This window comes from Typha latifolia, chromosome 3, assembly GCF_019914945.1.
Source record: "Typha latifolia isolate L0001 chromosome 3, TyphaL0001v2, whole genome shotgun sequence".
NCBI lineage: Eukaryota > Viridiplantae > Streptophyta > Magnoliopsida > Poales > Typhaceae > Typha > Typha latifolia.
In genome coordinates, this window is record NC_133088.1 from 18,425,774 (window position 1) to 18,438,615 (window position 12,842).

General features: G+C 38.3%; 2 protein-coding genes across 5 annotated transcripts; one reads left to right on the forward strand and one right to left on the reverse strand.

Moving 5' to 3' along the window:
- Positions 1-43: 43 nt before the first annotated feature.
- LOC140783732 (pentatricopeptide repeat-containing protein At3g22150, chloroplastic) lies at positions 44-10,268 on the reverse strand. Of its 4 annotated transcripts, none has more exons than XR_012108178.1 (5): positions 9,924-10,268; positions 8,959-9,340; positions 8,466-8,874; positions 8,266-8,387; positions 7,790-8,163 (listed from the first exon to the last, which is right to left on the reverse strand). XR_012108178.1 is itself a non-coding variant. In XM_073130738.1 (2 exons), the coding sequence occupies exon 2, from the start codon at positions 3,527-3,529 to the stop codon at positions 1,064-1,066; it is 2,466 nt and encodes an 821-aa protein (XP_072986839.1). In that variant the 5' UTR covers positions 3,530-3,635; positions 8,266-8,398; the 3' UTR covers positions 44-1,063. The 4 variants fall into 4 exon arrangements, 1 of the variants encoding a protein (XP_072986839.1); XR_012108176.1 differs by having other exon boundaries at positions 8,266-8,392; positions 9,924-10,157; XR_012108177.1 differs by having other exon boundaries at positions 8,266-8,402; positions 9,924-10,157.
- A 1,611-nt stretch (positions 10,269-11,879) lies between these two features.
- Positions 11,880-12,472, forward strand: LOC140784617 (uncharacterized). Its single transcript, XM_073132106.1, has 2 exons — positions 11,880-12,097; positions 12,170-12,472. The coding sequence occupies exons 1-2, from the start codon at positions 11,932-11,934 to the stop codon at positions 12,364-12,366; spliced, it is 363 nt and encodes a 120-aa protein (XP_072988207.1). The 5' UTR covers positions 11,880-11,931; the 3' UTR covers positions 12,367-12,472.
- The last annotated feature ends 370 nt before the right edge of the window (positions 12,473-12,842 follow it).

Consider the following 12,842-nt stretch of genomic DNA (forward strand, 5'->3'; position numbering starts at 1 on the left):
GCGTTCTTAAGTTCGAATTCAAACAACATTTATTTAATTGAGATTATTATTAAAATTTAACTTTTCACAACAACAAAAAATGACAAGAACAGTTTAAGAATTGGAACGACCCATATCTTAAATATTTAACTAAGCTGATGGAAGAGATACTGCCCTCTGCTGGAAGTGGAGAAATAAAAAATATAAAAGCCAACCAGGTATTGTGTTATTGACCATCTGCTGTATCCCGGGAACAAGTTCATAATTCAAGCATCTTAAAAGGCTTCCAAAGAGAAAGCAATTTACATGAATTGCTTCTGTACTCAACTTCAAAACTAATACAGTACAAAACTGCCCCATTCAGCTGATTGTAATGATCATCTGATACCTCGACTGCATTAGAAAAAAATAAAGTGTCAAAGACAAATAAAGAGAATTCTTCCGCAGCTATGATCAATCAAATAATAGATCTCAGATAAGGAAATTCTTCTTCTTCAATCATTGATTAGTATTTCTGATTTAATTCATTTCAATAAAACACATGGCATCAAGTTAGTTGTTAGTGCAGCTGTGCCAATTTCCAAAGGCTTTGCTCCTCCATTTTCTCAGTTCCCGTCTCTATGCTTTTTTGCTTTCACTTTTTTCCCCCCTTTTTGCGTCTGACACACGTCACCATACTAAAAGTGCAATAGTCCTAGAACACAAACCAGCTCAATCAAGATAATTCAGTAGGATTCTTCACTCCCTTCTGTCCATTCCTTATTCCTTAATAATAACTTCGGATCATTTGCTTTCCTATCCACACAAAATCAGGGTGCATCTGCATCATAATTCAGCATCCCTCAAACTGCAATACTTGAAGGAGCATGACCGTTTTAAGATCTGGAGTTAATGAATCATGGTACCACATAGAGAATGTGCAGGCAGTGCATAGCCCACTTACCTAACAACAGTGCAGGACGTTAGGGACAAATTAGTTGAAAGCCTTCTATCTCGGGAGAAGTTAAAACAACCACTGCCCTACTAGCTGCCTTTTTATGCTCACAACTATCTCGACTCAAAACAAATCCCCAAATATATGTCGTTAATCAAATTCAGTCAACCCATCCACAAGACAAGGATCTACTGGAGTCCTGTGACCCGAAGATTTCATCTCCAAAGCCAGTTCATGGAGTATTGAGTATACTTGGTCATTCTCCCGGTGTTTCTGATCCCTAGACATGAATCTGTGCATTGCAGCCTCAACTCCAATCCAACTAGCCCCGGGATCCTTCCTCAAGCTCCTATCTCTCATCTCTTTCCTCACCTTATTAACACTATCCCAGTTGCCCTCTGAGGCATATACATTTGAAAGCAGAACATGATAGCCAGCAAGCCCTTCTTCCTTTTCCATCTGAAAGAGCCTTTCAGAGACCAACTTCACCAACTCCAGTTTCCCATGTAATTTACATGCTGCAAGCAATGATCCCCAGATTACTACAAAATTCCCATCCTCACCCAACCCTTTAACAAACTCAAATGCTTCATCCACCCTGCCAGCTCTAGCTAATAAATCTACAACACAACAATGATGCTCGGGTGTAGCAAGAATTCCAAACTTCTTCATCGATTCGTACACAATGAGACCCTCATCCACCAACCCAGAGTAACTACATGCTGAAATGACTGCCACAAAGGTGACGGCATCCGGATTTACACCTAACTGTTGCATCGACTGGAAGAGAGACAAAGCTCTCACGCCAAGCCCGTGCTGTCCAAATCCAGACAGCATTGTGGTGTAGGTGACGGTGTTCTTTTCTGCCATACCATCAAAAACACTTTCTGCAGATAAAATATCACCACATTTGGAATACATATCCACTAGAGCTGTACCAACAAAAAGATTAGTGTCTAGATACTGCCGAATGGCAAATCCATGGATTTGTTTACCAGCTTGTATTCCTCCAACTGGATCGCAAGCAGGGAGGAGTGATGATAAAGTCACAGAATTTGGTCCCCGTTTTCCTTCAAGCATTGCACGGAACAGTGAGATAGCCTGTTCAGGTTGTCGACTTTGTGTATATCCTGCAATCATGGCATTCCAAGTGACTTGATCTCGTATATCAGGACAATCGGCATCAAATAGTTGCCTTGCAGTCTCAATGCAATTTGATTTTGAGTACATGTCGATGAGATAACTTTCCATTCCTTCACACTTGATGCCATGCCTGATGAGATATCCATGAGTCTGTTTCCCGATTCTTAGACTGCACAGATTTGATGCTGCGGAAAGTAAGGCTGTCAATGTCACAGGATCAACAGCAAGCCCATCTTTCTGCATCTGTAAAACCAGCATCAGGCCCTCAAAGTTCAAATCATTCTGCACAAAAGCAGTGATCATGGTATTCCAAGATACAATGTCTCTCTCAGTCATCTGATCAAATAGCTCAAAAGCAGTTTGAACGTGACCACACCTCGAATACATGACGATGAGCGCATTGCGAAGAACCAAAGGTAGCATCAAGAACTTATCTTTTATCAAATAGCCATGCAGCTGCCGACCCAGTCTGACATCCTGCAATTGCGAGACTGCTATTAGGGAGGACAAGAAAGTGACAGTGTCCGCAGCAACCACTTTGGATCCCAAAATTTCGATAAAAAGGTATATGGCTTCAATGAATTGCCCATTCTGGACATATCCACTTATCATTGTATTCCACACCTCCGTGTTCTTCTCTTCAGCTCGATCAAACATCTTTCTAGCTGATTTCGTGTCCCCAAGATCAGAGAACATACATATCGCAGAACTCATGACAAACTGGTCATCAACATACCCTTGTCCGTGCTTAACAAGAAAACCGTAGAGAACACTAGAAAGCTTGTCACCATCCACAACGGCAGATGCAGCGGGAAATACGTTGACGAAGCTGACGGAAGTCGGCCTAATGCCTACCTCGATCATACAATTAAACAGCGCAAGCGCATCTTCCGGGCGCCGGGATCTGACATACCAGGCGATGACCGTATTCCAAGAGACAACGTTCCTTTTGGGCATTCGGTCGAACATCAAGCGGACGACGTCAGAGCAAGCTGGTTCCGCGTCAGAAGTAGCAGACGCGTACATGTTGAGGAGGGAATTATTGAGGATGCGATTCTTGGGCGGCGCCGGGGAGCGGCGGAGGATGTGACAGTGGATGGACTTGCCGAATTTAAGATGGCGGGAGTGGGCGCAGGCCTTGAGGATGGAAGAGTAGGTGTAGTGGTCCGAGGCGGAGGGGATAGGATGCTGGTGGTTCATGAGGGCGTAGAGGCGAAGGGCGTCGTCGGGGAAGGAGTTGCAGACGTAGCCAATGAGGAGTGTGTTCCAGAGGATGGTCGGGGCCGGCCGGGGTAGGGAGTCGAAGAGGCGGCGGGCGAGGTCGAGGCGGCCATCCTTGCAGAGCTGGCTCAGCCGGGAGCGGAGGACGGTGAGCTTGGGAGGAACGCCGGTAGTAGTGGGGTCTTGAGCTTGGGAAGAGCTTGGATGAGGGGCGGAGGAGAGATGGAGAAGAGGCGGAAGGAGAGATGTCATAGCTTGGCTGTGCCAATAGTACTTCCTCCATCTCTTTCTTTCGTTTGTTCTCCCTTTTATTGCCAAAGGAAGAGGTCCAAGTGGTGTGGTAGCATCACCACAAGTCCTGAGAGTGTGATAATGGTAAATATTTCACCAAAGTAACAGGCTGGAATTAACTCGTTGACGAATGAGTAAAAACTGAGTTTTTGACCAAACTGTTACAAATTATTTTTATCGAAATAGATTACTCTCAAATTTATTATCAAATAGAGTTTTATTCACTGTAGTCCTAATAAAAATACTAAACTAATTAGACAAAGACGCTGACAACTCAATATTTTTGTCAGGTCCTATTTGAATTAATAAGTATTCTGTATATATAAATTTTTTTTAACTAAGTTTTTCAGTAATTAAGATAAAAAAATATCTGATAATAACAACACTGGACTGATCAGCGTTTTTTTTAGAAATACAATTGAATCTCATTTGATCAATAAATCAGTCTTTTTATTTAAAAAAAAAGAGTTTAATTTGGTAAAAAAAAATTCGTAAAAACTTTGCTGCACAATAGCCAAGGAAAGTACGAAACAAGGTTATTTAAAAGGGGAAAAAAGCTCTTCGCATCTGTTGCCTATAGCACTTACAAAGGCCTCACATTTACATGGTAGTGTGTGTAATCCTCCATCTCACAACAGAGTGAGTGAGATCTGTCTGGGTATGCTTGCAAAGAAAAGAAACGCAGTTCTTAACAAGTAACACTAACAAAGGAACGCTGGAAGCTTTGGTTCGTGAAAAGAAGAGAATCCGCAGGTCCCTTTGAAGTTAATTTGACATATGGAATATCACAAACCATTCAGTTTCATAGGTGCGAACAGAAGTGGCAAGATTAAGAGATAAATAAATATTAAAACAGGCCAAGATTAAGAGATAAATAAATATTAAAACAGGCCGGGACCAGACCTACCCGTTACACCTTCCATCCAACAAATATAGCAGTTTGTGTGGAGATTTCGATATTAAGATCCTTATTAGGTTCCTTTGGAGTATGGATAGCTTATTGCCACTAGTTTGAAATATGCAGATTTAAGTACAAATTCATTAATTCAATGTGCCTATAATTGGATTAAGAAGATACCAGGGAATCTCTTTCAACCGTTTATGTAACAACCTATCCTAAAAAGAAAAAAAAAATTGCATGGCACGACGTGACCGGCCACAATATGGTTGGCCTTGTGCCATGCTGCTGGTGGGCCCGCGACGCCGCAGCCGCAACGTCCCCACCACCTCTTTCTCTCCCCCTTTATATTCCTCTTTCTCTCTCTCTCTCTCTCTCAAACTCTCTTTCTCTCTCTCCCGCTGTTACCATCGTCGAACCGCTGTTGCCGCCATCGCCACGGTGGCCAAGGTGAACATCTTTTCCTCTCTCTCGGGTTCACCAAAACTGAGCCGCCAGTAAGAGGTCGGCCGCTGGCTAGCCAGCAGCGGCCGAGTCCCCTCCCTGTCGACCCGGTCCCCTCCTCTTCTCCTCTTCTCTTCTTTTCTGAGCTTTTTCTTCTGTTTCTGCAATAGTGCTGGGCTCAGCCAGTGCTGGGCCGAGCCTAGCATTGGTGTCATTGCTTTTATTATTTATTTTATTTTATGTTTGTTTATTTATTTAGCTAGGTATTGCCTTTTTTTTATTAATGCAAATAAATTATTTAGACATTAATTATGTTCATAATAATATATATTCTCCGCATGATAATTTTTAATTATAATTAATGATTAATTAGGTTATAACTATTACGTATAAATATAGATAATACTTTTATTTATTTATTTATTTATATTAGATTTATGTACTCATATTCATAGTATATGCATTTTAAGTAATTTTAACAATTTATTGTATACTATTGTATGTAGAATAAGATACTAGTCTTATTTATTTATTTATTTATTTATTATTGTGCATAATTAAGTAAATACTATATAATTTCTGATTAATCAAGATAGAGTAAGAATTATAAAATTTATTATAAAATAGATCTTATCTATACTTATATCTTATTTATAATTATTTAGCTTTTACTTTATAATTATATATTTATAATATTTTTAAATAAAAAGAAACAAACCTTTCAACTTATGTTATAACTAGTATTTTATGATAATAGTATAATTATAGTGTTTTAATCGTATCTATAATATAGATCAAGTTATGTAATCATAAATAAAAAGATGTGCTTCTAAACCTAATAAGCATTTATATTTTACTTGAATTAATGCTAATTAGATAAACGACTAACTTCATGCTACTTAAATGTTTTCAGATCTCGAACCCCCTTCTTTGAGACCCCGTAGACCTTGCTAGTGATGAGTTGTCACTCGATTGATTGGCGGATATGAGGGATACGTGGTTTGCGTCTTCTGATCAAGAGTGAGTAGTCTTATCCCCTAGACGTCTTTCTCAAATTAGGTTACATTATATATTATATACATGCATATTTTGGCCTCCAACATAATTATATAACTTTATCTAGAGATGATTACAGACGAGCATCTTTTATCATGTATGTAATTATGCTGATCTTGGATATGAGTATGCTGATGATATATAGAGATGATTAGAGAGGATTATACTGTTATAATTTTATGTCTAGTTAATTTGTAGCATGACTATGCATGTGATAGATTAGCATGGGTATGCATGTATTGACTATATTGTTGGAGACTACATCACATCATTTTCTTTTGATTCCTGTCCACCTAAATTTTTGTTATGCATTGACTTGTTATCGTACTAGATATATGCATATAATCTGTTATTTAGAAGGTAAGCATAAAATTTGATTTATAGGATAGTTGATAGAAAGTGTGAGATACCCGAGTGGGCGCGAGGGTTAGGGCGTGCCTAGAGTTGATTGATCACTCGACATAATCGCGATCCTATTGGCCTTACATCCGAGGTTGTTAGTCTGTATGCGCAGCAGACATTCGGACGCATGCCGTTCACCAAGACATATGTGGCGAGTTATCCTCACGAGGGTTCTATCAGCTAAGAGGGTGCCCGGTCTGGATGAATGTTGATACCCTAGTAGGTGGCGGGGTATGATTATATTTGAGATACTCTTTACGGGTGACGGAGTATGCTCTGAGCCTTCGGACATGATGTTGAGACTGGGTACCGGGTGTTGGCTGTGCACAGTAGTCTAGTATGATGATGACATATAGAGCTAATATTGATAACTGAAATGTTGAGAAATACATATGATTTTATTATCATCTGATTACCTGATTATCAAGTTGTCAATATACATTATATATGGTTGCATTTGATATCATAGCATGGTCATGGTCGGCATGTATCGTGTGTCATAATTGAGAGAGAGTTATGATGATAGTATAACATAGAGATTTGTTTATTCATTATCGATGATTATATATTTTTATTAGTTATGACATGTTATCTATTTTTTATTTATATATTATTGAGAATACATTCATATACTCATTAATGACATGATACTCTTTTTGATTCATATTATCCAGTACATGATTTACTCTCTGTTTGACATCACTGATTCGGGATAAGATCTATTCACTGAGTCTTTTACTCATGACTCTCTTTATTTCTTTTCTAACCCTCTCAGATATGTGGTATGTGATAGTGACTTGAGATATCCTGAGAAGATATTTTAGATTGATGAGGTGAGTTATAGGTGCGAGACGGTATAGATGATAGTTTGGATAAAAATTGAGTTGTATAGTTGTTTGTTATATTTGTAGTTTATTATATCAGACGATGATTTGTATAGTACATATCAGATTATAGTATACTCGTGTATCAGTTGTTTAGTTGTATCTTGATGGTTTATCATGACCTGTGTGGGTCTTGCCAGATTATGCAGTGGTCTAGTATATAATATTGTGGACTTGGATATTCATATGTAACAGGTTTATTTGACTGATAATATGATTTATTTGGTGTTGGATTATGTGAGCGTGAATATTTTAGCAGATATTATTTGATAATGTCATAATTATATGTGCACAGGAGTGTATCTGTGCATGACGGGCCCCGCCCGACCTGTCGTGCATGCCATGTGGGTGCCTAGGCGTGCACGTGCCCGTGCCGGACGGGGGCATTACAATTTATCTATGTATGTTTGATGAAATTCATGATTGCAAGGCAATGCTCCCGTGCAATCTCCATACTCGACAAGACATATATAGCATCTGTTAGTAATAAGTCAAAAAAAAAAATTCTAAGATCCATGCTGCTTTTATACAACTAACTGATAAAACGAATCAACATAACAGACTATAAAGAAAGTTTTAGTTTAAAAAAAAAATCTAGATTATTAAAGGAAAAATAAAAAGGCTCTGTTGTACCAAAATGTGTCAGTCATTGCACACACACAAAAAAAGAAGTTAAATGTGAAAGTTGTACAAAATTGAAAATCAGACATCTGAACTCTGAAGCACAATATAAAGGTTAGAGATGAAAACATCTAGCTTCCTGTGATAATGTCATGCTTAATTGCAATGCACCAACATGGTTCACCACAGACAACAGAGGACCTAATTTCTTTATTGTTTGCTTTCCATCAGACAAATTTCTGGCATGAAGCAGCATGATTAATGCTGTGGAGTTTGAGATTGCAATCACCCTTGTCAAATGAATATATACAGAAATAAACTTAACTTCTTTCACAAGTAATTTATAACCATGAAAATCATAGAATAAGTTCTTTCTGAGGATTTCTAAGTACCTTAAAAAGTGCTTCTGCCAACAAAAACTATTCTTGATATGCTAGCCCACGTTTCATCATCAGAATTGCCAAGTCAGCTACTTGCTCTGCCTATTCGATGTTGTCCAGACAAGATGCACAATCTGATCTGTCGTGACCTGATAAGTTACCCTTAATTGATGGCATGAATAAGTAGAAATGGCAAATCTAATTTACACTACCTGAGATCTGATCCTTCTCCTCTTTTCAAGAAATGTTGATCAATGTTCCAGTAAATCATGATTTCTGGCTCCTGTCAGCTGCAGAGTTTCTGAGGCATGATAATTGCTGTTATCCACAGAGCTAGCAATAGGAAAGGGGTTGTTGCCAGAAGAAACTGGTAGCAATTCAATGTTCCTGTTGGAAGAAAATGCAGATCTTATTGCGCTATCTAAGACTTGTCTTCCATTGTCCAGGCGGCTAGATTCTGTAGGCCTATCACTATCATCAAGAAGTTGAGAAGCTAATAATCCCTCACTCAGGGAATGTAGCCCTTCTGAGAACAACCCTATCACGCAGCCGTCCAACACTACGTTCCGAATGTGAATATCGAGAATTTGTAGTGATCTCTCTCATTATTCCTGAGCGCATCTGGAGAAATAGTAGTTCCCACATTAGGGTCTTGTGTATTATTTCTATTGAAGGAACGGCTAACATTTTCATGAACATTGTTACCTCCATCACAATATAGAACAGGGAAGGTGACTGAGAAGAGAGACTTGGTCCCTGGTGACCGCAATCAAGCACCTCCGTTTAACCTGAAACTAGTATAATCAGGGTTAAAACCAATACCAGATAGTTGCCGGCCTGTGAAATTCTTCGACCTGCTAATAACAGCTGTGGTAGCAGAGCAGCTGAATTATCTTGTGATATTACTATCTCGGTTTTCTCTACTTTGTTCACAATCTTCAGAAATCAACATTGGAAGCCCACTTCATTCAGGCCCGTGTTTTTGACAACCTTCGTAATTCCCTCTAATGGATGTATCATCAGCTTCAGTCGTAGCAGCGACAGGACAGGACCACTCCTTGCCTTCCCATGCATTAACTTCTTTCTTCTGAAATAGGGTAAAAAAATTCGCTCACGTAAACACCTCAGAGAACTTTTGGTCAATTCACTTGCCATTTACTGTTGATTCACCAATCAGCAGGAGGCAACACTTAGAAGCAAGTGGTTGCAAATGAATTTATGAGAAGTTTATTCCGTCACTAGTTCCTAGATTCTGATTTACGATAAAAGCAAGAATTTAACTGTGGTGTGGCTGCAACTAATCAAAATCACTATTTGCAGATGGGTTCCAAGGTAAACCGCATAACAATACTGAGTTGGTTCGATCATAAGAAGAAAAGAAGAAAAGGATAAATTATCAAACAGAACGCGACAAACTCAGCAAATCGTCAAGAGAACAGCGATGGCAGAAGAGGGCATAGTGTTATTTCCTTGAGGGAATACATACTGACCTTAGCTTGTTCTGTGACAAAATAAATTAACACAAACAGGAAGGAGAAGATTAAGCAAAGCTACCGACTTCTTCTACATGTTCACTTGCAACAAAATCCAACACTTTCACGAACAATCGAAAAGGATATATATATATATATATATTCTCAGAGAGAGAGAGAGGGAGAGAGAGTGCTCACATTCTCATCCGAAAGAGTCGATGGGAAGCCAAAGCAGGAAGAGGTGAAGAAGAGTCTCGAACCCTTCGCTCCTGCCTTCCAAGCGCCATCCGTCGCAGCTGCCGCCGAGTAGTTCTTGCTGCTTCCGGTTCCCATCACTTCCACCTCCTCTCACTCTCCCCCAATCGCGATTCTACTACCTACCAATGCCGCTCCAATCCCCCGACCTAATCTGCAATGCGAGGCCTCCCGAACTCTAGAAGAGTTCAATCCACGAATAGAAGGAAATCGTTTACAATCTGTCTGCTTCCTCTGTGTGTGTGTGTGTGTGCGCGTGTGTGCGTGTGCGTGCGTGCGTGCGTGCGTGTGTGTGTGTGTGAAAACAGACCCTATATATATAGGCAAATACTATATAGAGGGTTTCTTCGGTGCAATTGAATTAATTCTTTATCAATCAATTTGATGAAGATCTAACGGTTAAGATCTTTAATGGTATAATAGGAATGAAAGATATTACCGGTTTAGCAGGTAATTTTTTTTAGATATATAATCTTGCACATTATTTTTTAACAATTATATTATCTTAATATTTTATTAAGTAAAAGACATATATATCATTAACTGAGAGTAATGTATATATATTAAAATAAGGGTATTGATGTCTTTTATAATTAACTTCATGAAATTTTAATTACATTTTATCTTTTTAATTATTTTTTATTATTTACATATATCTCCCATTAGTTTAAGATTGATTTAAATTAAATTTTAATAGATAGAGATAGAGAATTATATTTAAATTAAAGTTTATCTCCAAACAATCAAATTTAAATTATTTAATATTAAATGATATCTCCTATAATTAAGGCATAATTATATTTAAGAGAGAAATCTTAACGGAAAAAACGTATAGAGCGCTTCTTCGGTACTTATCAATCACTTTGATGAAAATCTAATGGTTAAGATCTTCAAGAGTATAACAAGAAAATTGAAAAGTTAGGCACATGTAATTAATCTTCTTAACTGATATACTCTTTTTCTTACGTAATGTGGTTTTGGAACCGGTACTGGAAAACCGGTACCGGATATGAAAACTGGCTATTATAGCCGTTGGATTAAGATTATAAGTTTTAAAGGTGCATTGAAGTATTTGCCTACTATATATATAGGCAAATACTTCAATGCACCTTTAAAAATTATAATTTTAATCCAACGGCTATAATAGCCAGTTTTCATACACATTACGTAAGAAAAAGAGTATATCAGTTAAGAAGATTAATTACGTGTGCCTAACTTTCCAATTTTCTTGTTATACTCTTAAAGATCTTAACCATTAGATCTTGTTTTTTCCGTTAAGATTTCTCTCTTAAATATAATTATGCCTTAATTATAGGAGATATCATTTAATATTAAATAATTTAAATTTAATTGTTTGGAGATAAACTTTAATTTAAATATAATTCTCTATCTCTATCTATTAAAATTTAATTTAAATCAATCTTAAACTAATGGGAGATATATGTAAATAATAAAAAATAATTAAAAAGATAAAATGTAATTAAAATTTCATCAAGTTAATTATAAAAAATATCAATACCCTTATTTTAATATATATACATTACTCTCAGTTAATGATATATATGTCTTTTACTTAATAAAATATTAAAATAATATAATTGTTAAAAAATAATGTGCAAGATTATATATCTAAAAAAAATTACCTGCTAAACCGGTAATATCTTTCATTCCTATTATACCCTTAAAGATCTTAACCGTTAGATCTTCATCAAATTGATCGATAAAGAATTAATTCGATTGCAGGGAAGAAACCTTCGTATATATATATATATATAAGATAATTGTTTAACTGTGTTTATTAAAATTTAATCCGCTAACATGAAACGTGGCGAGATCTTGAGCTATCCACGTCGGATAGTGGTCTTCCTTAGGTTTGAAATGAAAGGGGGGCGAGGTTGGGCTGTGGCATTCGAAATTCAAAAGCCTTGGTTTCGGAAGGAAAAGGACGAGAATGGCATCGAGTGACATCAAGGGTTTCTACCGGCAGAAGAAGAAGGGCGGCGTCACCAAGCCCTCAAAGAAGAAATTCAGCAAATACACGGGTGCCGCCTCCGTCGGAGCACCCGATCCCGCTCAGACCCCTGCCCTCATCGCCCACGGCTCCGTCGATCTCGACGGTACTATATACATGACCTCCTCCCTCTTTAAATCCCTCTAACACTAACAGTAACCCCATGTTTGTGGTGCAGATGAATACGGGGAGGAGGAGGAGAGGTTACGGCAGTTCGACTTGGACATGAGGTACGGGCCCTGCATCGGCCTCACTCGTCTCCAGCGATGGGAGCGAGCCGCCGCCATGGGACTCAACCCCCCGGCCGATGTCGCCAGCCTCCTCCAAGGATCTAAAAATCCCTCGCTCGACTGCCTCTGGGAAGGTCGGGTCTAGTAAAACAAGCGAGCGCTGGGATTTGTAGATCTCTACTTGTTCTTCCTCTTGGTTTGTTGTATCGAAAACCTCGTTATCAAGTAATCAACGTCGTTTCTGTTTGGCATGTCGGCCCGTGCATCGTCTTCCTTTCTGAGCATTCTAATAAGCTTGGTTGGTCTCGGTCAACTAGGATTTATATCACTTATCAGATGTGTTTTGAAGACATTAACAAGAGTAAAGTCGAGAAAGTACATCATTGTCTACAGAAGTTGCATACTGTGTCTGTGACAAACCTGATCAGTTAGTTGATTGCTCACTTGAAAGCACGTTAATGTACAGCAATCTATCTTTCCTCGTCATACTTGAAAATTTTTGGTAACAAGCGAAGCAAAAACTTTGAGCACCCAAACAAGTTCAGTCTGATTGATTGCATATCTGTACCCTGAACAGAGAAAGTAAGCAAGGTTTGCTGAAACAAAAAATGAATTCCACTG